Below are 23,932 nucleotides of genomic sequence, written 5' to 3'. Positions count from 1 at the left end.
ATGTGAGAAGGCCGGAATGCCGGGAAAGCACGCCGAAACGGCATTCGGTACAAGATGGCGACCGCCGTAACCGGGGTGTTTCGCGAGGAATTGCGCGATGCGATTTTACAGAGCAAGGTGCTCGTCGTGGGCGCCGGTGGCATCGGCTGCGAGATCCTGAAGAATCTCGTGATGTCCGGGTTCGCGGACATCGAGATCGTGAGTGGATGATTCCCCGGGGTGGTTGATGTAACCTCACTTTTGCGCGCGATTTACGCGCGTACAAGTTGACGTTTATTGCTCTCTCTTCTCTTCTTATTAGTAGTACTAGGAATATAGAGTTGACAATTTGCGAAAATTTTTATGCCCGCGCGAATTATCCTTGTGCAGGCCGATGATTCTCTTGATTGTAGAATTAGCTTATTGTTGGAAATGAGTTTATATCCATTTTTCAAACAAAACACTCGTCTTCTAAAGTAATCTGCTTATTTCTTTCGTTATTTATTTTTGTTTCATTGTTTTTAATTTTATTTGTTCTCACATATAGTGTTAATTAATTACTCGTTTTTCAACTTTACTGTATATTTTATTTACTTTTTGTGCTTTAATTGTTATAACATGTTTTAATACTTATAATCATTTTTATGATCAATATTGTATCTCTATAATAGATTATTTTCAAGTAAATCTATTTGTTTTTCAGATTGATTTGGATACAATAGATGTAAGCAATTTAAACAGGCAGTTCTTGTTTCAAAAGAAACATGTGGGAAAGTCGAAAGCCAGTGTTGCGCGTGAAACGGCATTGACGTTTAATCCGGATTCCAAAGTGATACATTACCATGACAGTATTACATTGTAAGTGTATCTTTGTTTTACATTTTTGTTTTATAAACCAATATTGATATCATATTTATTCAACACTCTATGCTTGCAGACCAGAGTTTGGCTTGTCGTTTTTTAAGAGGTTCAAAGTGGTTTTAAATGCCCTCGATAATAGAGCAGCTAGAAATCATGTAAATCGTATGTGCTTAGCGGCAGATGTACCACTGATTGAATCTGGCACTGCAGGTTACGAGGGTCAAGTAGAACTCATTAAAAAAGGTCTGAGCCAATGTTATGAATGTACACCCAAAGCTGCACAAAAGACTTATCCTGGTTGCACTATTCGTAACACACCTAGTGAACCTATTCACTGCATTGTGTGGGCCAAACATCTCTTCAAGTAAGTGTTGTTACAATGTATAATATGTATTGAAATCAGATATTTTTTATTAATCTAATTTGTGTGTATATTTTAAACTGATTTATGCCATTCAATTTTACAAATAATTATTTTTAATCAATCTATTTTATAATAAACATTGCAGTCAATTATTCGGAGAAGAAGATCCTGATCAGGATGTTTCCCCAGATACAGCAGATCCTGAAGCCACTGGTAAATACTTGTTATTGTATTGTAATATTTGATAGAGTTGATCAAATACTTTATTCTTTTATTGTTTACTTATTATTATAAAAATTATATAAAATGTTTTATTTATTAATATTAATATATATAATAAACATACATAATATATATATTTTTTATTTTATATTAAATTATATATTAATATATTTATTATAATCATTCTCACTCATTTTGCTTTATTATCAGTTTTTTTTATAATTATTAATAATATCTTGATGTTGTAGATGTAGCAGGGGAAGGAGCTTTGCAGACAGAGCACAACGACAAAGGCAATATTGACAGAGTTTCCACGCGAGTTTGGGCCCAATCTTGCAACTATGATCCAGAAAAATTATTCACAAAACTTTTTCATGATGATATCAAGTATTTACTAAGTATGGACAATTTGTGGAAGAAGCGCAGACCACCAATGCCATTGAATTGGAAGGAATTACCAGATGGAGGTTTGTCATTGTCCTAAATATATAAATATCCTCTTTCTTTGAGTTTCTCATCGAAATTAATAATGTCTTCATTCTCTTTTCAAAGTGGCTGGATGTAGTAAAGAGATTAATCAGCCTGGACTGAAGGATCAACAACGCTGGAGCATCTCCAAATGCGGTTCCATTTTTGCCGACTCGTTGAAAAACTTGAGCCAGGCGTTGAAGGCTTCCCAAGAAAAATCGCTGGACAATCATCTGGTTTGGGACAAGGATGATCAACATGCCATGGATTTCGTCGCCGCGTGCGCTAACATTCGCGCGCACATCTTTGGAATTTCTCAGAAGAGCAGATTTGATATCAAATGTTAGTAGCAAATAATCCCTCTACTTATCTAGTTACTCTTCATTTTGTCTTCTTTCTCTTCTCTTCCAAAGTGTCAAAGTATCTCATCTTACGCTATTATTCACGAAAAAATCAATTCTAATTTTCTTTTTCACCTCCAGCAATGGCAGGCAACATAATCCCGGCGATCGCAACCACGAATGCTATAATTGCCGGCATGGTGGTCCTCCACGCTTTCCGAGTCCTTGAGAACAATCTACGGGCCTGTAGATCCGTCTACTTACGTCTGAAGATGAACCATCGTAATCAGCTGCTGGTGCCAGAGAAGGCGGTGAATCCGCCCAATCCGCAATGTTACGTCTGCGCGCCTACTCCGCAGGCCGTGTTGGCGGTCGACACCTCCAACATGACTATCAAGGAACTAGAGGAATTAGTGCTTAAAAACAGGCTTAACATGATCGCTCCTGATGTCATGATCGATGGCACCGGCGCCGTCGTCATCAGCAGCGAGGAGGGCGAGACGGAGAGCAATAACGATAAAAAATTGGAAGAATTGGGAATCAGGGACGGAGCGATTCTCAAGGTCGACGACTTCCAACAAAATTATTCGCTGACCGTCTTTGTAGTTTATCGCGAGAAACCTGGTCCGAAAGATGACAGTCCACCATTTTTGATACTAGCTGATAAGAATGCACTTAAACCGAAGGAGAAGGGGGAGGAGGAAGATGAGAAGGTGGAAGAAGAGAAAGCCTCGACGTCTAATGGACAGGTGAATGATTATTTTGAGAAATATTTCTTGTTTATTTTGCTTACTAAGAGAATTCTTTTTCTATGCAGAACGTCACCGAGATATCAGATACGATTAAAAAGCGCAAAATTGATTTGGCCGAAGCTGAAATTGCAACCAAGAAACGCAAAGTGGAAATTGATAATAACACGGATAACAACGACGACATCTGCATCATCGACAATGATGATGAACCTCACGATAACTTACCCGAATTGAAAAAATCGATGCCGAGGAAGCGGAAACTTTCCGAGGACACTGATTGCCTGATAGTGTGCGACGATCATAGCGATTAGCTTTAGAAGTAAGAAATGAGTTTCATAATTTAACACACGCGAGAAAGAACATTTGAAACATAGGGTGAAGATTAAGGACAGAAGGATAATTTTTTTAAGATAATTAGATTGGAAATTATACTCAACAAAATGAGATTTAAATGCAGAAAAATAGTTCTTTTCTTTTCTATTTGCTCTTTTTTCATTAAGAACAGGATTGATATAACAATTTAATTTTGTATGTTAAATACAAATCATAATGTATCGTATCATCATTAAAGAAAGTTTTTTTTTACACATTAAGATTGTATTATCATCGCTTGTTATTATAACTTCTGATTTATAATTTTCATTTACAAATAGATCATTGTAAAAGAGTCATAAATTATTCAATAATTAATAATTCTTCATGATTAAATAATTTACCTTTACATAATCTTTCTATTAAAAAAATTTATATTTTTAATATATACTTCTTTCATTAAAAAGTATAAAACCTGTCCAAAACTCACACTTAAAATTTATTCTATACATAAAAAAAAAGAGATCACATCTTTCTCCCTTTCAAAATTGGATTGTATAAAAGAAAAATCTTTTTATTTTTCTCAATTGAGTATTATCGTTGTTCTATAATTATCTTGTCGAGTAAGAATCAAGTTTTACTCTTAGCGCAAGGCAAATATTTATCTATCTTATAATTATACATTTCAAAGTCCACTTTGTACCTTTCGTACAGTCGCAGGACCATGTTGGTCGTCAGATTATGAAAGTACTGACACGTTACGTAAAAGTCGGTGATTCCGGCGCGAGTGCGTTGCAATTTAGGCAGGTAGATCTTACTTTTGTCCAATTTCAGCTTGGATAGAACGTAATTGACCTCCCCGAAAGTGTATTCGTCCAGTTTCAGGATGAAATTGTAACTCGTGTCGCAGACTGCGCAATGACTATAATACTGGGCCCAATGATCGTCATCGTGACTTAGAGGCTGTTTCAGCCGCCATTCCAGGAATTCTCGAAAGCTGGGCACCACTTTTAATCTGCGAAAAGAGGGGCAGCAAGCTATAGTTTCTTATCTATGAATCAACACACTTTACACAAAGCAAGAGATAAATCCTAGATATGGATTAGGTATGTTTGACATGTGTTATACCTTCTGTTCGTCAAAAATATCCTCTGGAGGATGCTGCCATCCGTCACGTTGGGACGAAAGAGTTCCGGTCTCGAGAGATAAAGAATCTGACGAGCGTAGAGCCAAGATTGTGCGGTATATCTGCTGTTGTCCTCGATGCGGTCCCTGCAGATAATTCTGTATCAGCTTTTCATGCTAATCACGGCATTAGAATAACTAACGATATATTATTGTCAATAGTTTAAAAATTTCATAACGAAATGACACTCTGATCGTGGATTACTTTTTTAATAAAGTTAATTTAAAAGAAAATTAAATTATATACCTATAGGATGAGACTAGCCGTTGAAATGGATGTCTGACGATGAGCAACTTAAAGACAGTATTATTGGTAGCAAGATATTGGAGATCTGTCAAACTTTTTGGCGACAAAAAGTCCACTTCTCTGTAAATTGCGTGCTCTCGAATTATTAATATAATACATATTGTGTTTGTAAGAATTAAATACAATAGATATGACATTTGATATTTGATTTTTTATTAAGATAAAATAAATTTTATATAGCGCCATATCCGAAAATGACGTTCTGGGGTCAATTTTATTGTACACATTATTACTTTGTTTTCATGGAAATAAATAAATGAGTAAAAAATTGAAGTAAAATCAAATTAAAAAATAGAATATATATGAATATAATTAAAATAAAAATCTTTATATATTAAACTAAATTATTATTTATAAAAATTTGTATATATTATAGCTATAGCTACTTGTAAAAGTTGTGACTGACGCGACGGTTGCTCATGTCGGAGAATAATTTGGTGAAGCTGGTGGATGCAACTTTGCGGATCCAACAATATAACGATTTGTGTTTAGCATTATATAAAAAATGCCTTTTGACAAGAGGAGTTCTTAGTTTGTACTTTGCGCAAACATTCGACACTTGTTTCAGCAGGGTCGCGCTCTCCTATTAACACAGGAACATTAATTTATATAAATATTTTTACAAAGAAATATACATGTCGAAAAATCAAAATTCAAGGTTGAAAGAATGAAAAAAAGAGCGCCGTCGATTCTTCCGAATTTTATATACCTGCAGATCGATAGCTTCACCCTTCAACTCGTCTATCCGCAACATTTCCACTTCCAACTCGACATTCTTCTTAATCGTTCTGTCTGGAATCGAGGAACTGGATGTCTCATATTTGATCGCTGTCAAGTTACTTATCGGTTCTTCTTCCAAGTCAAAATTTCTCTTCACATTAATTAAAACCAAACACACGACGAGATAAAATGTAGCGCACAAACCGCACTTGAAAAACTGCGCTTTAACAGACATTGTTGATACAATTAAACTTGATATGCAAAATAATCTTGACTCGAAAAACTCATCGAAAAAATTTAAAACTTTATATAAATATTTTTATCATATAAAAATTTTGAAAAATTAATATGTACATATTTAATTAAAATTTGAAACATTATTTAACAATACTCTTTAACTGAAAGATTGCAAAATAACGACTGGTTTAATAACGCGTCAAAATAATACTGCAACGCGATGGAATCCTTCCGCTTTGTCTTCTGCCAGGACAAACATATGTTCGAGAGATTCCCTCTTTGTGTGGGTAGAAAGTGATAACTCTTATCATCCGCTGAGATTTCTTCTTATTCCATTTATTAAATACTTTTTTTTTCTATGAAATTATTTCCAAATATGAACAAGAAAAAAACAATTTGCAATAAGGCAAAGTAATATGTTGATAATTTCCTAATTTTCTTATATATCTCGTAAATCAATCTTCTGTTTACATATAATACATATACACATATGTGTGTATATAAACATAAGAATTATTAAATTGAAAAAAAATCTTACTTTGTTTAAACTTATTGAAAAATCAATTTCGTATTAAATCAAATCAAATTGTTGCTTTCATATTCGTTAAAGATTATCTCGTATAAATATATAATTAAGATAATAATATACACATACATACGCGCATACGCACTGATACATATACACTCACATACATATACATACGTAAGATGTATCCGAGAAAAGAAATCGTAGAAAGAGAGAAAAAGTATTTTTTTTATCGTAGATTCTTTTTTTGTAACCGGAGAGGAAAAAGGCGAAATAATTTTCGATATTATTGCATTTTGTTTGTGAAAAATTCATAGAAAGAATCGCGAATTTCAATACTCAGTAGTACAAAATTTACTGTTAGTTAATCTACGTTGTTATTTTACAACAGAGAAAATGCGTTCCACAATCGCTATCTATACTCCAGGCAGCTCGATGATTAATGATACAATTGAAGGCTATTGAAACATGATTCTTAATGGATATATGATTGAACCCGTCAATTCCCAGAATTCTTTATAGGCCTGAGAATTTATTCATCTTTGGAAGAGATATCAATCAATCTTAATGTTTTAATTAAATTAATTTTAGTTATTTCATTTATATACAATTTAGAATTATATATATAATTGTATATAATATATAAATATATACATATACATTATATATATTAATTATATACATATATGTATATAATTAAATACATATAATTTATATAATTAAATAAATATAAATATATATATATAATTTATATCTATATGTATATAATTTATATAATTATATTAATTTATACATACACGAAAAATCTAATTCTCCTAGAATTTCTCTGAGAATTTTTCTGAGTGTTTCATACAAACACGATAGACGATATGTCATTGTCCAATTTATCAACTTGATCATTAATAATGGAACAACAAAATTTGGGAATCGACGGACCGATAGGAAAATATTAGAGTCAATTCTTATCTGCGATCTCTATATCTGTGATGATCGCGAGAAGAACGATGATCGCTGTGTCGACTATGACGACTGGCTGTTCTCCATAAAAACTCGTCGACGCTCCTCTCGTAACTACGTTTCTCCAGTGCTGACGCTGTCGCGCTGTAATCCGGAGGAAGTGGCAGGCCGTCATAATATCTTTAAAAGAAATAGTTTTTAATCTCACATGCACTACAAAAATTTTTATTCAATCTAATCTCAATAAAATTGCTCATTTTATCCCATTTTAATGGAAAAAAGTATTCAACATATGGTCAAATATCTTTGAAATGTAATTTCAATTTTAATTTGAACTTACCTTTTGTTCTGTTTAATAATAGAAATGCTACTGAATGATCTTTTTACTTAGTTTGTATTCTGCGAGAAAGTGCAGTTAAAATAAAATATCTAGAATTAACGGTATTAAACACTTCTAGTGCGATATAGAATAAAAAAATATATCTTTACCTTGGTGGTGGAGGAGGCGGTGGTAGAGTATCGTATGGATGCGGACCATAAGGTGGCAACGGTGGCAACTGATGTTGCATAGTACGCATGTAATCTGCCACATAAGCCTCTGCAACTGCGGCGACGCCTAGACCAGCTCCATAACCCCTAAAATTATTAATTATTATTATATAGAGTAAGTTAATTCGCATAAAAATTTTCAATTAATCATTTCAAAAGTTATTGAAGTTATATGCCAATTGTGAAGCTTTGAATACTACGACTAATTATTGAACGAATCGTACTTTGTGTAAGGTGAATCTCCACGATTGAACCACGGTGTATATCGGTAAGAGTGATCTCTGGAACCTCTGTGATCCCCCGCGGAACCTCTGGCTAGAGAAGCTAAACGCGATCTCGAAGTCAAGAATAGTCTACGTCCTCGTCCTCTTCGTAAAAATCTGGAGCTGCTTATGGGTCTCTTATCGCGATAACGCGACGACTTTACGACGTGCTTTCCTGCTTCCTTGGACTTTCGTAGAATAGGTGTCATCTCGATTCCTGCAAACAAATATATTCTAATTATATATCATATTAATATATATAATATTTATTTAGTAATATACACGAAATAGTATAAATATATTAAAATTGCATATATATATATATATATATATATATATATATATATCAATACATTTGATATATTTATATACTTTTCTCAAGAATTACCTTCGTCTTCCGGAAACAGCCTGCACAATTCCTCGGCAACTCTAGGCTCGATTTCCTGGCCATCTCGACCGATTTTGACTTGCTTGCCATCGTTCCAAGGATTGTACAAATGTAACGTAGATGTAAACGGTAATTCCTTTCTGCAGATCCAGTCAACTTTAAATACACCACCTAAAGCCTTTGCTGATAAGCCAGGAGGCAAAACCTGAAATGCATTAAAAATGTCACACTTCTTTTTTGCAAACTAAATAATTAATAAAGATCAAACAATATATATTAAAATTAATCAATCATATAAAAACAAATTACAAATTATATATATATATAATTTAATAATTTGTTCATATTTTGTTTGCATACCCAAGAAACTGATCCAGCATCTCTTCGTGATTCTGTGCTAAGTCTCGCAAAACCAGCGAACTTTCCCGATTCCTTCACGGAAAATACCAGCAACACGTTTCGCGATTCTCTATAGGCTTGATTCAGATTTGCTTCGTTCTGCGGCAGCGTGCTCCACACTCCCTTGGCCTTGGACAGTGTCACATTCTCCGCATTATTGGACTTGATAATGAAAAATCTGGCAAAAGAGACTTGAAAACATTTAGACACTCCAAATTTAGATATTTTTCTTTTTTTTTAAACATAGTCTTAAAGAAATATTTACATTTGATATAAATACTACTTTGGAAAGTTTTCTAGGTATTTTCCTATCAAATATATAGTTACAAGAAAATAAAAAACTTTTTGAATAAAAAAAACCTCTAACTTTTTTCATCAAACTTTGTCATATCAATGCAACGACTGCAATATGTATTTATTGTTGTCCCCATCGAACCTTGCATCTCTAAATAAGTAATTCAACTTGGTGGCATAGTCGTAGCTCTTGGTGGTCCCCTTGCTCTCTTTGGACCTGGCTCGCTTGGGCTCAGGACTGGACGATTTAGAGTCTCTGCTAGATCTGCCGCGTTTGTTGTTCCGGTTTCTCTTGCTGCGCTTGTTGTCGCCGCGCGAGGACTTGCTGGAGACCGTGCTGATAGTGGGATGACTGGAGTTGCTGGAGTTGGAACTGCTGGAGGAGACTTCGCTGCGTGTGTCGTAGGTCTCGTCCGCTGCGATCCTCAGCTCGTCGCCGTTGTCATTCTCGCCACAGCTGAGATTCAGGTTGTCGCCATCAGCGTTGTTATCCATATTTCAACCCGGACTCTCTGCTGGTGGATCAGGCAAGGTTCGCCTGCAACGTAAACATGAGATAGGGCTTATTACTAAGTCGTGAGCCAAGCTAGACCACTCTGGTAGAAGATACGACGAAGTATCGTAGCTTTTCTCGTACATCTTACGACAATAGCGCAGTAGCAAAGGACTATATAGTATACAGCAAGGATAGTTCGGGGATTCTGAATCGAACAGATGGTCCACACTGTCCCGAGAACTTTTGAACTCTCTTTCCAGCTCTCTTACACCTAACACAAATCGATCAAAGGGACACATGACAACTCGGGCTTGACTGAGCTAAGCTCAGCTGGGCTGCTCTACGTAAACTAGGCTTTACGAACAGTTCTGGAGATTATGTAGCAACGGTAACACAGGTGAGCTGAACCCTCCGCAGGGTGGAGAGCCGCTCTACAGAGAGTCTCTGTGAAAGGTCTCACGAAGGAATATATTTTTTTTTTTTTTTATTTCTTTCGACATTGCGAATCGCCTCGTCCCTAGTATCATTTATCTCTCATGATCACTCCTTTTCTGAAAGCAGAGATGAGTTACGGATAGATGATTTTTTAAATATTTTTTTTACAGCGTAAACGTTGAACTTTCGCTCGGAAACTAGAGCTAAAGAGTCTGTTAAGAGGACTTGCGGTTTCTTTTTTTATTACTTCGGGTTTTTTTATTTTGCGCTCGTTTTAATTATTCTAGAAAAAAGTTCGTGAAGACGGTAGACCACATATGATATAAAATATACGAAAATTGTTGGCTCTCTCTCTCTCTCTCTCGTCATCATTTTGATTTTTCTAAAACGATTCTTTTCTCTCGAAGAAGAGTTTTTGTAACTTTTCTTTTTTTTGACGAGTCCTTCCGAGGGCTCGCGACGCGCACACTTACGTGACACCCTTTGTCCCTTCACTGACACACTTCACACGATCCGTGTCCGACGCGATCTTACACGCACAACATGGCACGACACGACGCGAGGTTCACGCGCGAATTTCCATGGAAATTTCACGGGCGCCCGGGAAAATTCGCGAGAAATCCGAGGGAAACGACCCAGTGGTAAACAATCGTGCACAACAAACTACGGCGTTCATTGTGTGCGACGTACGCGAACGTAAGGACGTGTTCTCTTCTCGGAATCAATAGATCTGCTCCTCGCGTAGCTGCACTTTTTACACCTCCTTGCACCTTCTTACATCTATACCTTCGTTCATCAAAATGAGATGGATATATGTATTGAGTGTTGGAAGAAGAAAGAGGAAAGACAAAGACTGCAGAAAGTGCAGAAAGTGCAGCTACAAGGAGCAGATGGGTGATGGGAATGGACCATAGACAAAAGAGAGACTAGATTGGACGCGAATGCAATTTTTTTCGCACTTGCGCACTAGCGAATTACTAGAAATGCTGCGCGCTGTGTTCTAGTTATTTGTCGCTGTGTTCTAGTAATTTATTAGCTCGCACATGCGCGATCAAGCACGAAAATCGCAAATATGGCAGCGATGTGTTATTCAAGCAAGTGTCGAAAAATTGTCATCGAGTTTAAGATAGGATAAATTAATTTTTAGAAATATGTCATTGAAGGTAATTTGTACATTTTATTATATAACTGTATGTTATTTAGATATATCGCAATTTAGACATATTTCTATATCTTAATTTTATACTTAAATATATATTTGCTTACAATCATCTATATTTACTTATAATTAATTCAATTATATTCGTGTAAATTTACGTTTATTTATTTATATTTATCTACATATATCTTATTTTTATTCTTTTTTATTTACTTAATATTATTTCTATCATATTTCTTTCTTATATATTCATACAATTTCTACTTGTCAGCACAAGAATGAGTATCGCAGGTCCATCGATGACTATCAGCCTGCAGCGCCTGTCAGACGCAAGATTGGTCTATACTGGATCCTAGCTATGCTAAGGATTGCTCTAACTTTCGCTCCACAGACAGGCTACATTCATCCAGATGAATTCTTTCAATCTATCGAAGTTATTTCCGGTATGTCACTGTTCTTTGTGTCATGTTCCAACATTTACTTTCTCTAAAACATTTCCTTTTCTTTAAACAGGAGACCACTTTGATATCGATGTTTATAAGCCGTGGGAGTTCAACGCTACCTTTCCTATACGTACAGCATTCATTCCTCAGCTGGTGGTCGGTTTACCTTATGGGATTCTCAAGAGATTATCTTCATACACATTCCATTTCTTCGGACTGTCGTTGAAGGGACCATATTTCTTCGTGCTTTTTCCACGACTCTTCATGTGTGCGCTGTCATTCCTGTCAGATTATTTTCTGTACAAGATTTGCTGCATATACGGGCAGAACTACAGAGTCAGACTCATCACATATGCTAGTTCCTATGTCATGCTGACTTACGCCACTCGTACGTTATCCAACTCTATTGAACTGGTGTTGACAGCTGCATTGTTGTACTTTGCTTCCCAGTGCATGGCATATTCGGAGAAGGTACGTCTAGTAGCTTTCCTGCAACAAAAAATAATAGAGCTATTGACAAGTTCGAGGAAAGAAGTCTATCGAATTCTAGTTTTTCTCTATAATCAAATTATTATTAATTAATTAACGACTCTTTGCATATTGTTATCTGTCATAACATTTTTATCGTACCACAGGTGGTACTTCAGAGCGATTACCTTTCGAAAAAGTACAACGAAGCTACGACCGGGGTGGAGCGTGTCAAGTACTACAAACTCAGGGCAATGTTACCCTCGCATTCACTGAACCGCTGCTTCGTCCTGGCCACAATAACGGTGATAGGGATATTCAACAGGCCGACCTTCGTCGCGTTTGCCCTCGCTCCCATTTTTTTTTGGCTGCAAAGAGGCCTGGGCTCCAAAAGCGTCGGCTTCAAAGACTTCCACATCAGAATATTCGTTTTCATTCTCTGCGGACTACCGGCCGCGCTGTTATTCATCCTAATCGATAGCTTCTATTACGGATATTTGACGATGGGCGAGATAGGCCAGTTGAAGATCGGGATGAACAATTTTGTGGTGACGCCGATCAATTTCTTCAAGTATAACGTGAATACGAAGAATCTGGAGGCGCATGGACTGCATCCTCGTTTTTTGCACTTTTTCGTAAACGTTCCGCTGCTGTTCGGCGTCCTGGGCATCGTCGGACTGCTGACGTTCGCGAAAATGATGTACAGGTCAGTCATGTATATACATATATATACGAAAACTACTGTTCTTTGCACAGTAAAACGATTAATTAGCAACAAATATTCGTTTCCAGCGGATTGAAGGCGCGATGGCTACATCTGCCACGTCTGCAGAGCATCGTAGGTCTGATGACCTCCACGTTCATCGTTCCGATCGCCCTGCTGTCTCTGTTTCCCCATCAGGAACCTCGTTTTATAATCCCGGTACTCTTCCCGCTGGTGTTCCTTCACGCGCCCGAGCTGAGTCAAGTCCCCAGTTTGGATATCGTCCGAAGATTCAACGATAACGGCGAATCCGTCGCCGAGCCTCCTCCACGGAGCAGCAAACCCAGGAAGTTGATGCTCTGGTACGTCAGCAATCTATTGCTGGCTCTCTTCTACGCTTTCGCGCATCAGGGCGGAGTTTTCCCCCTGACGTCCCACATCACGACGGAACTGAGGGCTAAACCCCATGTCACCCACGTGCACTTATACACCTCGTACAGTTACTCGCTGCCTACGGCGTTGCTACAGCTGCGTAATACTCACAGAGTCTACCGTAGCAGCAGTAATCACAAGTACAAGTTGACGCAGGACTTTCACCTGTACGAGCAGGGTTCCAAATCCCTGCCACAGGTGTTCGATAGCATCGCCAGGAGGATCAGAGACTGTGAAGAGAAATTCGCTGTCAAGAGGATACCTTACAGGCTGTACTACGCGTTACCGGCCTCCGCGATAAGCGAGTTCGTGGAACTGTCGAACAACAGATCCAACTTGTTCAGATTTCACATAGTCAAGACTTTTTATCCTCATATCTCTATAGAGAGATTGCCGTCTTTGCGATGGTTCGACAGACTGGAAAATCTGTTAAGTTTGCAGAGCAAAGATATCTTTAGCAGCTTCATCGAAGCTACGAAGGATGTTTACGAATATATCGAGCAGTTTAAGTTGCTATTGTTAAAAATCGAATATTTTCTGCCTGAAGTAAAGCAAGTACAATGAAAGAGGAAATTAAAGAAATAATAATGATTGAATAAATTTAAAAAAGAAAAATAATTTTGCCAGACTTTTACTTCTATAAGATAATATTAATATAAATAATAACGAAATAATTAATAAAAACTAGTCAAAGGTGAAAAGAACTAAGTGATCAATTGTCAAGAACTTTATAAAAAATGTTGAAATATTTAGCTTAAGTAATATACCAAAGAAATATACTTCAATTCATAAAAGCCATTACACACATACACACACATCACAAAGATATAGTTTTTATAATTTTTTACATGCAATTGTAAGAATGCATCAAATCGTTATGTGATACAGTACATGTTAACTTAAAGTTAATTATCAAAATATATAACAATATAAATAAACAGTATTAAAAAAATAATTAATATTTAAAAATAGATTTTTGTTAGAAATTTGAAACTTAATGAACACTCAAAAAATCAGCTCTTTAAATAAAAATTTATATATTAAAATAATGTATATTTTTAAATTATTAAAACAGTTAAATTGAATTAAAAGCTTTAAAATTCTATAATAATTAATGAATCTGCTGAAATATTTATATAATTATTGTATGAGTTGTAATATATAAGATATATTCCACATACATAACAATGTGTGAAATATATAACATATTCCATATATACATATAAAAATCATTAAAGATTCAGAAATTTACGAAAAATTAATAAATAATAAAATACAAGTTTTGCATTTTTTCTTGTTATTTTTATTTCTGGTTATTCTTTAACAATTCTTTTAACAAAAGAGATATAATCTTTGTAAGTATAATTAATTTTATTAAAGCACACAAACTTATGTGCTTCCCGGCATTCAATCTTTCTTTGATTAATACAAAAGGACAAATCTCTTTAGATTAAATTTGAAAAAAATTAATTTTTGTGTTGATTAATTTAAAAAGATAATTTGTTTGTTTGTTAAGAGCTAAGTCAAGAAGAATGAAATCATTTCCTTTTTGAGGAAATACTGTGTAGCGTAACATATTAGAAATATAAAATGTATTTCATTCTCTTTTAATTGCACTCTTCTTCATATGTATATGATAATATCCACATTGTTTAAGTTCAAAGTATTCAATGGAAATTCTTATGAACAAAAATTTAATTTTTCTGATATAATTCTTTATCTATGACACATTCTTATTCTCTTACATATTATATATTCTATCCTGTAAGAGAGAGAATGACTGTTTACTATCAGATGCTGTTCTATTATCAGACTGTTTGCTATAGATTGAGAGCATTTTCTCACGCGAATATATATATACACATATAGAAAAATATAATACACACAGTGTATCGGAAAAATTTCAGTAAAGAAAATTGTATATATTTAGCGAATTAAATTATTTATTTATTTACATGGAAGAAACAGATCACTCTTTGAGAGATGCTTTTTCAATTCGCTGAATCCCTGAACTTTTTCAAAACACCATGTGTAAATACACATATTACAATTGAATCAGCACGAGGTATTTTTATTTTAGTATAGCTAAATATATTTAGCTAAACTAGTAGTAGCTAAAATATATATTTTTTTAATAAAGTTAATAATAAATTAATTCGGTATGTTATTCACATTTTTATAGTTTATTTGTAGCAGTCCTATTGTGTACTAAATCGAATTTTTTTCTTATAACAACATTATTTTTGTAATTTATGAAAATCTCATTATTTAAACTTTAAACCCTTTGGAACGAGATTTATCCATCGTCAATCAAAGATTAATAGTACAGTAGGACATATTATTTTTGAAATTTGAGCATTTCTAATGTTTAATTAAAAATTGTCAAAATTGATTTTTATACTTACACAAAATTTCAGATTTAACTTCAAAACTATGAAAACAAAGATATTAATAATTAGAAGCAATTATATGCAGATTTTAATTGCATTATATTTTTTTTTGTTTAATTTATATGTTATGTAATTTTGTGTAGTTTATTAACATTTTAGATTATAGAACATTGATCATTTTTTCCAAATTTTATCTGATCGCAAATTTTATATAGAAATGTTTTTTTTATTGTTTCATTAATTTTATTTTTTTAAATTAACTAAGATGCGTTTAGACGTCATTTTCGTTATAAGTCCAAGGAAGCTCTTCATTGAACTTGCTTTGATGAGCCGCGTTTCTTGCCGCATATAATCGCTGGAAATGCAATTAATTAGCAATATTACTTAAAAATATTACTTAAACAATAATCAATTTAACTTAAAAAATTTTTTTATTTTATCTGATTATATTATCCTGAATTATTCTACTTGAGGAAACAATTTCCTTAACTTTTTAAGAAGAGATGCTTACAGGATTATCAAGATAGCCTTCGCAGCCATAGCACCAAACAGAGATATCGCTGAAACTGAGCGTGATGGGATGCTCGTACTCCTGTGCGTGTTCCACCGCGTGCTGATTGACGCTGCGAGCACAATGTACGGTATAACACTGCAGACAGATCCAATTCTCCGCGGTGCTGCCGCACTCCGCACAAGGTAAAGTTACATCGATTCCACTTGGAGGAACCTCGTTTACCGCGGACAGGTGCGGGCAATCTCGCAGAGGTACCACCGCGAACATTTCTCCCGCTGTCAGAGCCTGCGCAGCGAAGAATATTGTCATTTTATTCGATCACGTTCATTTTATATGTAAAATAGTAATCATATTTCCATGAGAATTGATTTGTGCGTGAAAGAGATCTCCCAAGTGGCAAACTGACGTCATTAAACGTCAAAATGACGTCATTTTGAGGTCTAATGATATCATTCGACGTATGCTTGCTACCTGGGCTGATATGATGAGATACGCGACGGATCATTACCTGAAGATTATCGAAGAGATACTCCTGAAGGGTCGTCGATTGTGTTTCGCGTTGTAGGGACCCCGCGCCTTCGTCATCGCGATCCTCGTTTATACGAGAATCTCCTTGCTGATTGTCCCTCGATTGCTTCGTCTCGTTTACGCACTTCTGTATACTCTGCGAAACTGAAAATTATATAAATGTCTTACTTATCTTCTGAGCGAATGTAATAATTATTCGTAAAGTTAATTAAAAGCGTGAATTCAATAATATGTATATACCGTCCGATTTTTTAGCTTCGTTCTGTTTCAATCCAGAATTTCTCCTCGTCTCGTCTGCCGCGCTTTTCGTAGGTAGCAATTCAGAATTCTTAATTTTAATATTCTCCACCTCGTTTGTCAACTTTAGAATTTCCTCATCCGTCACCAGGTTCAGATGATTCTTATCGATCGCTAAATTCAGTTCCAACTTTTCACTTTCGATTACTTCTAAGGCAATTTTCGATTCCGTTTGTTTCGGCTTTTCTGCGATTCTTTCCTGTTCGTCATGTTTACTCAGGGGTTTCTTGAGTTTGGGAAGGAGCTTCTCTTTCGGCAAGGACATTCCATATTGCAGATTAGGCCAGAATTTCTTGTGAGTCTTCAGCACGTTGTTGATGGAGTTGATCGCGCTGGTGCAAGGGATTAAACCGGGATCCAGCATGGGCAGAGGATCGCCCAAGAGGGCCTTGGTGCACATAGTCATCGCGTGAGAAATGGAATTGATGTTGTAGCCTCCTTCAAGACTAAGGATTATGCGACCGTTGGCCAGGGACGAGAGCCAATGAATCAAATGGCCGTAGAGCTCCGGACTTACCAGACAACCTTACGAGATAAAAAATAATGATTACTAATTTTTTTGTAGGTCATTAAAATATGTATAAAATATTATGAGTGAAAATACATGTTCTTTTTAATTAAATTTTTTAATATTTTAAAGAAACTGCGTATATTCAATAATTATCGTTCAATTAAGATACAATTTTTACCTCCAAGTGGATCACCCACGCAAGCATCGAATCCAGCAGAGACTAGAATCAGCTCCGGATTGAACTGATAAGCAATGGGCATCACGACTTGTTGGAAAGCTGCTATGTATTCAGCATTTCCCATTCCTTTCTGCAAATATAATAAATAAACATTAATATTTAATAATAAATAAAAATATAATTACATAAGTATATTATATATAATTTTAATTACGCATTTATTTCATTGGAATGTAAATCTTTGCAAAATAAAATATGAAATGACAGTTTGTTCAAAATACTACTTGAAACACGACTTATTACTGTTTATTTACCTTATTCCACGGTATGTTCACGTTGAATCCTTCGCCTGCATTTAAACCAACGCTCGTATAATTAGCTGCCTTAGAATTCGGGAAGAAGCTTCCGTTGTCGTAACGATGAACAGAAATGTAAAGGACTTTGGGATCTTCTTCAAAGATGGATTGCGTCCCATTACCGTGATGCACGTCCCAATCCACTATCAACACTCTAAAATACGAATTAAATACATTAGAATATATATATTAAATTAGATTATATATATTAAATTTTTTTAGAACACGCGTGTACATTAAGAGAATTTTCTCTTAGAATTTACCCTGAAAATCATGGTAATTGTAGGACAATATGGTATGGGAAGAATTTTATGAGAATCTCTCTGATTTATATTTATCACAATAAAAATAATAATATCTATCACAATAAAATATAAAACATGTTTGATTAATTTTACTAAACTGCATAGTAATAAATATTATTATTTTTATTGTGATAAATATTAATCTAAGAAATTCTCATAAAATTCTTTCTATACCATGATTTTCAGGGTAAATTCTAAGAGAAAATTCTCTCTGTGTAATATTTTGCTAAATAATTCACGATTATTCGCAGAATTGAACTGGATATCGTACCTCTTTAGATGATGAAACTGCACGGCGTATCGCGCAGCAAGAGCCACATTATTAAAGAAACAAAAACCGCACGCAATATCTTCTTCAGCGTGATGTCCCGGCGGCCTCACGATCGCTATTCCGGACTGGCTTTCCCCATTTAAAACCGCGTCCACCATTTGTAAAAGGCAGCCGGAAGACACGCAGGCACTCGACCACGTTTCGCTGTGAAGATAAACGGAATTGTAATCCGACGCTTGCTTCTGCAATTCCTTAGGTTTTAATGTCGACGTTCTTTTGATGCTGTCGATGTAGTCCTCTGAATGAGCCAGGGATAGTTCTTCTATTGTTGCGCTCCTCCCCTGTAGGAAAAAGAAATAATCATATTTTTTTTCTTTTTTCTGGAATTTTTCTCGAGTTAAATAAAAATTTTAAAAATTAAGTTCACGATTCTTTATAATAAATGAAATATAGAATTGTGTATATAACTTAGATATATAACACAGTTAATTTAAAAATAAAATAAAATAAAAATTATATATGCAGGACATACACATTAATTAAAAAATTATACATATATATATATATATATATATATATATATTTAATATTTAATTAAATAAAATTTATATATATATATATATATATATATATATTTGGATTGTCGTACTTGTAGCAAATGGCAACGTTCTAGCAGACCATGCTTTTCATGATTCTTATAAATACTGGAGATACGAGCTGGCTTCTCTGGATGAGTATTGTCAGAAATGTTGCAATGCTTCTGCATCTTTTCGTCATAAACAATACACACTTTATGAGGCGCCTTATGCAACTTCGTAACTGCAAAAGTTAATAGCTTTTAATAATAGCAATAATGAAATAATAATATATTCTTGTCGATATATATATTTTATTGATTTTAATATATATATATATAATGATATTTTAAAATTTAAATCTTTATATTAAATAGTAAATTTAATCAACAGATCAACTATCTAAATATTATCTAATTTTCTCCAAATATATTGCAGTTTTTTAAAATACATACATTGTATCAATTCATTCAATTTCTTTTCTATGACCTCCAAAACTTCTTTGCTTTGTGTAGGATAGCAGTTTCGAGTTTCGTACTTGTCTGATTTATAAATGCTGCCTCTGAAATAATGACAAGGTGTTAATATAATTTATAATAAAATAAAATACAAAATATTTAAATTATTCTAATTAATCTTCTAATTAATAATACATCAAAATAACATTATATAAATTAATAATATCTATAATTTCTTACTTGTATGTAACCATAACTACATGTCGATTAGCAATTTCCTCTTTATTATGTGTTACACTATTGATACCGTGCGTTTCTTGATACTGATAACATTTCCAATATGGTCTGTGTGCATAGATTACATTCAGAATAGTGTCACGTATACTGGAATAATAAAGAGCATGTTATTATTAATATTGCAACAATTAATAGATAACACAAGATTAAGTTCAAAATTAAAAGTTATAATGTGGATATATACATTGTTAATAATAATAATAATAATGTATTAAATTATATAAGTAATCCTCTTATAAAATAGTATTTTTTAAAATCATGTCTAATAAGTTTTTTATTGTTTACCTTGTTGATGGCAACTCAAGTGTTTGTAAAATAGGGCAAGGATCGCCCAATAAAGCTCTTAAAGTCAATGCTGCACCTTCTGATAAAGATTTCAAGCAATAACCACCCTATATATTAAAACATTACATTTAGTACGCATAAATATTTAAATGGCATAAAGATATATTAAAGAAAAAAAGTAATCTTTTACCTCTAAAATTACGGCGACTTTTCCAGCTGCCAGACTTAATAACGATGATATTAAATGTGAATAACACACTGGGGTAACTAACATCTCACCCTATATATGAATGCAATGTATTTATTATTAACTTATTATCTTTTAATCGAAGCTATACTATTAAGATAAACTATTTATTTATTATTGAAGATTTATTATTAATTATGTAAAGATTTAATATATAACAAACACAATAATATATTTTAAGAAAATAATTTCATATAAATTTTTATAAATAAAATTATAAAACACGAAATCAGATTCCGATTTCTTTCTGACAAATAAATAAATTATTATAACTTAAACACATAACAAACATACATTTTTTTAAATAAACAAATATATTCAACAAATTGCAATATTAGTAGTGATAAAGATTCAATGATATTGCGTGTGCCACATACATATTATCTTATATGATAATTAAATTAAATAAACATCTCTCTATGGATAAACCATGCAAATACAAAAACATGATATAATACTATTATTTCTTTACTCTTATTTTAAATAAAAACGCTATTTTAATAAGAAATAACTAAATTTTTGTGATGAATAATACATGCATGATTAATCAATAGAAAATAATATAAAATTTTTAACCTTCTCGTCACCAATCGCAGCATCGAATCCAGCGGAAATAAGGATGAGGTCTGGAGAGAACTAGGAAGAAAATAAGAAAAGGGAATAATAATAAAAAATACGAATAAATTTACCTCTGGACAACCCAGAGCTGCATCATAACCAGCTGACACTATTATAAGATCCGGTTGAAACTACAATAATGTTAGTAAATTCATTAAAAATTAATTTGCACATTAATCAATTATATATTAATAAAATAATAAAATGCTGTAATACATACCTCATAAGCCATTGGCAATAAAACTTGCTGGAAAATCGCGATGTAATCAGCATTAGTCATGCCAGTCTTATTTAAGGGTATATTAAAGTTATAACCCTCTCCGAGTTCCTCACCAATATAATGAAAGTCAGATTCCTTCAGATTGGGCCAGAATTCGCCGTATTCATAACGATGTATTGAAAAATAGACTACACTGTAAATTTGAAAGCAATTATTCCACCATTACAGATTAATTATTAAATGCAATTATTAAATCCAATAAAATTTTTAAATATTTCATATTATACTTGTTAAAGATAATTCAAAGGAATAATTTAAAAGAGAAAGACGAAAAGAGTACCGTGGATCATTGTAAAACATTTGCTGCGTTGCTTGTCCATGATGAACATCCCAATCCACAATTAAAATCCTATTTGCCAAATTACAGCTCAAAGCTTTCTCCGCTGCAAGAGCCACATTGTTGAAAAAGCAGTAACCACAGTATTCTGATTTCATAGCATGATGACCCGGTGGCCTAAAAGAATTTATATTAATATTAATATTTATTATCTAATAATAATATTATATGTATTATTTATCCAAAATAAAATATAATAAGATTAATAAATTACATCAAAGATTACATTATACATCAATCTCTTAAATAAAACCACTAAATAAGAGTAATAAAATCAAAGATCAAACTTACCTAATGATAGCCATACCATTTTGAACCTCGCCTTTACAGATACTTTCTACCAAATTTATTGTTGAGCCCACAGCTAGTAAAGATAATCTATATGTAGACTGTAAATAAAGTTAATTTATAGAATTAATTAGCTATTCAATATAATAATTTAATATATTTGTATGTGTGTAAAATAAATATTATTTAAAATATAAGCTTACTGACTATTACTACTTAATTTTATCATTCTTTTTTTTATATATTAGTGTTATATCTGTACGTACTGGATGAACGTAGACACCGTCGTACTTGGAGGAAAGCAATTCCAAATTCTCAGAATCTGCACAGCCATCTGTCGCTTTCAGGATATCAATTTGTTTCTGGCTGTGTTTTATCAGAATCTCGCTCTCTGTAGCCTGTCTTGGTTCAATGAGCTTACATCTTTGCACCAAGCCCAATTCTTGACATCTCTGCAAAACTCGTGTAAATCTGGCTGGGCATTCGGGATAATTTGGATCCCAGAGACATTCATGCTCTGCCATGCTTCGATCAAATACAAGACCGGTTTCTTTTCGTACTACTTTATACGCATCAATTGCATTTTGATATACGTCTCGTACAAAACTGTTGTTGGACTTCTTGCTCGACAGCAGCTGTCGTTGCGCAGCTTCTCGCTTGGCAGCCAACAGCGCAGCTGATGGACTAGCCTATAATGTTAGAATATCATGTATTATATGAATTTTAAATGTCTTGAAATTTATTTAGAAAGAATTGCATGCATTATATAATTTAGGCAAATATGTATTTATTATTTTTTAAAAATAAATTGTACATCATTTTTAGCAATAAATCATTAATATTTACATTTTTTGATTTCCCAGGTTTCCTCATTTTCTTAACACTCTCAAACATATTTGTAACAGTTCTTTGGCACTTGGTGGAACTTTCAATCACTTTTATTAGCTCAATTTCACTGTCTGCTAATTGTTTAGCAGCAGTGAACAAATCTGATCTCACTATAGGCTCAGTCTGTAAAAATATAACATTTTTTTTTTTTTACAAAACTCCAAGCATGGATATAAAGACTTAATATGACAAGTATACAGAAGTTCTAAAGATATATTATTCCAAATACATTATTTGCAGTAAGCATTAATATTTTATTTTTAAATATATTACAATTTAATATAAGTATATTGTGAGTATAAGAACAGCACAAAAATTTCCAAACCAACGCAAAGGCAAGATTAAATTACAGCAAGAGAACAGAAAAGAAACAAAAAGAATTAATTCTGAGATTTTTAATCAACACAAATCAATGAAATTCTAGCAAATGCAAAGCAAAGCGATAGAAGTAGGAAAGAATAGCATTTACTGCAACTTTTTAAAGAAAACTAAGCATTTGCCAAGCTCACCTTTAATCTGTAATGTTAAGATCTGTAATGCAACATAAAACTTAATATAGCAAAGCTATTTTATGTAGGCGGTACAATCTAGCCTTTTATAGTTATGCCCCCTTCTCTCTTATTGTTAGACATTTTATCATTTTATCTTCCAAGGCTAACGACAAGATAATGATACACAAACAAACATATATGGAGATCATTAACGATAATTAACTCTTACCATTAGCCCTAATTAAGACGATCTAATAGATGTCAAAATTACATGTTGACTCATCACAAGCGATGCAAATTACTATCTTCACTTAATTAATTTTTTTTCTCCCAGAAATTCTCGCCAGAAAAGATTCGAAGCGCCTTTTTTCATTCATTCACATTGTTTTATCTGTGTTTTCTTTTTCTCCTTCTTTCAATCTCATCATCGCTCTTTCGTGTTTATTTCCGAAAAACACACCGCAGCTGCAGTGTAGCATGAAATGACAGATGGGCGACGAAGGGGAACAAGATGTAATTTTTATCTCGCTTATATTTAGATTTGTCCGATTGGCTGAC

General features: G+C 33.6%; 5 protein-coding genes across 9 annotated transcripts; 2 read left to right on the top strand and 3 right to left on the bottom strand.

Moving 5' to 3' along the window:
* Positions 1–28: 28 nt before the first annotated feature.
* Uba2 (Ubiquitin-like activating enzyme 2) lies at positions 29–3,578 on the top strand. The gene is made up of 8 exons (XM_083053888.1): positions 29–198; positions 683–837; positions 917–1,204; positions 1,350–1,417; positions 1,675–1,893; positions 1,979–2,236; positions 2,377–2,984; positions 3,053–3,578. The coding sequence occupies exons 1-8, from the start codon at positions 55–57 to the stop codon at positions 3,296–3,298; spliced, it is 1,986 nt and encodes a 661-aa protein (XP_082910014.1). The 5' UTR covers positions 29–54; the 3' UTR covers positions 3,299–3,578.
* A 22-nt stretch (positions 3,579–3,600) lies between these two features.
* Positions 3,601–6,902, bottom strand: LOC145945059 (carbohydrate sulfotransferase 11). Its single transcript, XM_083053893.1, has 5 exons — positions 5,501–6,902; positions 5,178–5,374; positions 4,732–4,851; positions 4,428–4,571; positions 3,601–4,314 (listed from the first exon to the last, which is right to left on the bottom strand). Exons 1-5 carry the CDS (start codon positions 5,744–5,746, stop codon positions 3,930–3,932), a joined length of 1,092 nt encoding a protein of 363 aa, XP_082910019.1. The 5' UTR covers positions 5,747–6,902; the 3' UTR covers positions 3,601–3,929.
* A 181-nt stretch (positions 6,903–7,083) lies between these two features.
* Ythdc1 (YTH domain containing 1) lies at positions 7,084–10,775 on the bottom strand. 3 transcript variants are annotated; one of them, XM_083053891.1, is made up of 7 exons: positions 9,762–10,775; positions 9,267–9,662; positions 8,792–9,008; positions 8,432–8,636; positions 8,005–8,260; positions 7,721–7,867; positions 7,084–7,411 (listed from the first exon to the last, which is right to left on the bottom strand). In XM_083053891.1, the coding sequence occupies exons 2-7, from the start codon at positions 9,617–9,619 to the stop codon at positions 7,237–7,239; spliced, it is 1,353 nt and encodes a 450-aa protein (XP_082910017.1). In that variant the 5' UTR covers positions 9,620–9,662; positions 9,762–10,775; the 3' UTR covers positions 7,084–7,236. The 3 variants fall into 3 exon arrangements, with proteins under 3 accessions (XP_082910017.1, XP_082910016.1, XP_082910018.1); XM_083053890.1 differs by having other exon boundaries at positions 9,267–10,171; positions 10,529–10,775; XM_083053892.1 differs by having other exon boundaries at positions 10,529–10,775.
* Positions 10,776–10,801: 26 nt separating this feature from the next.
* On the top strand, positions 10,802–14,357 carry Pig-z (phosphatidylinositol glycan anchor biosynthesis class Z). The gene is made up of 5 exons (XM_083053887.1): positions 10,802–11,218; positions 11,486–11,657; positions 11,728–12,128; positions 12,293–12,831; positions 12,918–14,357. Exons 1-5 carry the CDS (start codon positions 11,207–11,209, stop codon positions 13,822–13,824), a joined length of 2,031 nt encoding a protein of 676 aa, XP_082910013.1. The 5' UTR covers positions 10,802–11,206; the 3' UTR covers positions 13,825–14,357.
* Positions 14,358–14,567: 210 nt separating this feature from the next.
* Positions 14,568–23,864, bottom strand: Hdac6 (histone deacetylase 6). 3 transcript variants are annotated; one of them, XM_083054099.1, is made up of 19 exons: positions 23,604–23,864; positions 22,842–23,006; positions 22,262–22,684; positions 21,999–22,096; positions 21,651–21,824; positions 21,311–21,503; positions 21,162–21,221; positions 20,416–20,505; positions 20,226–20,332; positions 19,884–20,027; positions 19,641–19,747; positions 19,260–19,429; positions 18,611–18,951; positions 17,993–18,188; positions 17,679–17,808; positions 16,933–17,514; positions 16,673–16,836; positions 16,162–16,449; positions 14,568–16,005 (listed from the first exon to the last, which is right to left on the bottom strand). In XM_083054099.1, the coding sequence occupies exons 1-19, from the start codon at positions 23,604–23,606 to the stop codon at positions 15,922–15,924; spliced, it is 3,519 nt and encodes a 1,172-aa protein (XP_082910225.1). In that variant the 5' UTR covers positions 23,607–23,864; the 3' UTR covers positions 14,568–15,921. The 3 variants fall into 3 exon arrangements, with proteins under 3 accessions (XP_082910225.1, XP_082910226.1, XP_082910227.1); XM_083054100.1 differs by lacking the exon at positions 21,162–21,221 and adding an exon at positions 21,049–21,108; XM_083054101.1 differs by lacking the exon at positions 23,604–23,864 and adding an exon at positions 23,393–23,548.
* Positions 23,865–23,932: the final 68 nt, after the last annotated feature.

This window comes from Prenolepis imparis, unplaced genomic scaffold, assembly GCF_030444845.1.
Source record: "Prenolepis imparis isolate NDT839.2.m4 unplaced genomic scaffold, iyPreImpa1.0 SCAF_14, whole genome shotgun sequence".
Classification (NCBI taxonomy): Eukaryota; Metazoa; Arthropoda; class Insecta; order Hymenoptera; family Formicidae; genus Prenolepis; species Prenolepis imparis.
Note: the sequence above shows the minus strand (reverse complement) of the source record. Positions and strands in the feature narration are given on the sequence as shown.

Excerpts from the sequence above, each read along its gene's own strand:
- Uba2 (XM_083053888.1), top strand. The coding sequence starts at position 55 with ATGGCGACCGCCGTAACCGGGGTGTTTCGCGAGGAATTGCGCGATGCG. Across the intron at positions 1,894-1,978 it reads GAAGGAATTACCAGATGGAG|TGGCTGGATGTAGTAAAGAG; the intron begins GTTTGTCATTGT and ends CTCTTTTCAAAG. Across the intron at positions 2,985-3,052 it reads CCTCGACGTCTAATGGACAG|AACGTCACCGAGATATCAGA; the intron begins GTGAATGATTAT and ends TTTTCTATGCAG.
- LOC145945059 (XM_083053893.1), bottom strand. The coding sequence starts at position 5,746 with ATGTCTGTTAAAGCGCAGTTTTTCAAGTGCGGTTTGTGCGCTACATTT. Across the intron at positions 5,375-5,500 it reads GTGAAGCTATCGATCTGCAG|GAGAGCGCGACCCTGCTGAA; the intron begins GTATATAAAATT and ends CTGTGTTAATAG. Across the intron at positions 4,315-4,427 it reads ATATTTTTGACGAACAGAAG|ATTAAAAGTGGTGCCCAGCT; the intron begins GTATAACACATG and ends CTCTTTTCGCAG.
- Ythdc1 (XM_083053891.1), bottom strand. The coding sequence starts at position 9,619 with ATGGATAACAACGCTGATGGCGACAACCTGAATCTCAGCTGTGGCGAG. Across the intron at positions 8,637-8,791 it reads ATGCTGGATCAGTTTCTTGG|GTTTTGCCTCCTGGCTTATC; the intron begins GTATGCAAACAA and ends AATGCATTTCAG. Across the intron at positions 7,412-7,720 it reads CCGCCTCCTCCACCACCAAG|ATATTATGACGGCCTGCCAC; the intron begins GTAAAGATATAT and ends TTTCTTTTAAAG.
- Pig-z (XM_083053887.1), top strand. Across the intron at positions 11,658-11,727 it reads ATCTATCGAAGTTATTTCCG|GAGACCACTTTGATATCGAT; the intron begins GTATGTCACTGT and ends TTCTTTAAACAG. Across the intron at positions 12,129-12,292 it reads GCATGGCATATTCGGAGAAG|GTGGTACTTCAGAGCGATTA; the intron begins GTACGTCTAGTA and ends ATCGTACCACAG.
- Hdac6 (XM_083054099.1), bottom strand. Across the intron at positions 21,504-21,650 it reads ATGTTTTACAATGATCCACG|TGTAGTCTATTTTTCAATAC; the intron begins GTACTCTTTTCG and ends TCAAATTTACAG. Across the intron at positions 17,515-17,678 it reads CGTGGGTGATCCACTTGGAG|GTTGTCTGGTAAGTCCGGAG; the intron begins GTAAAAATTGTA and ends TTATCTCGTAAG.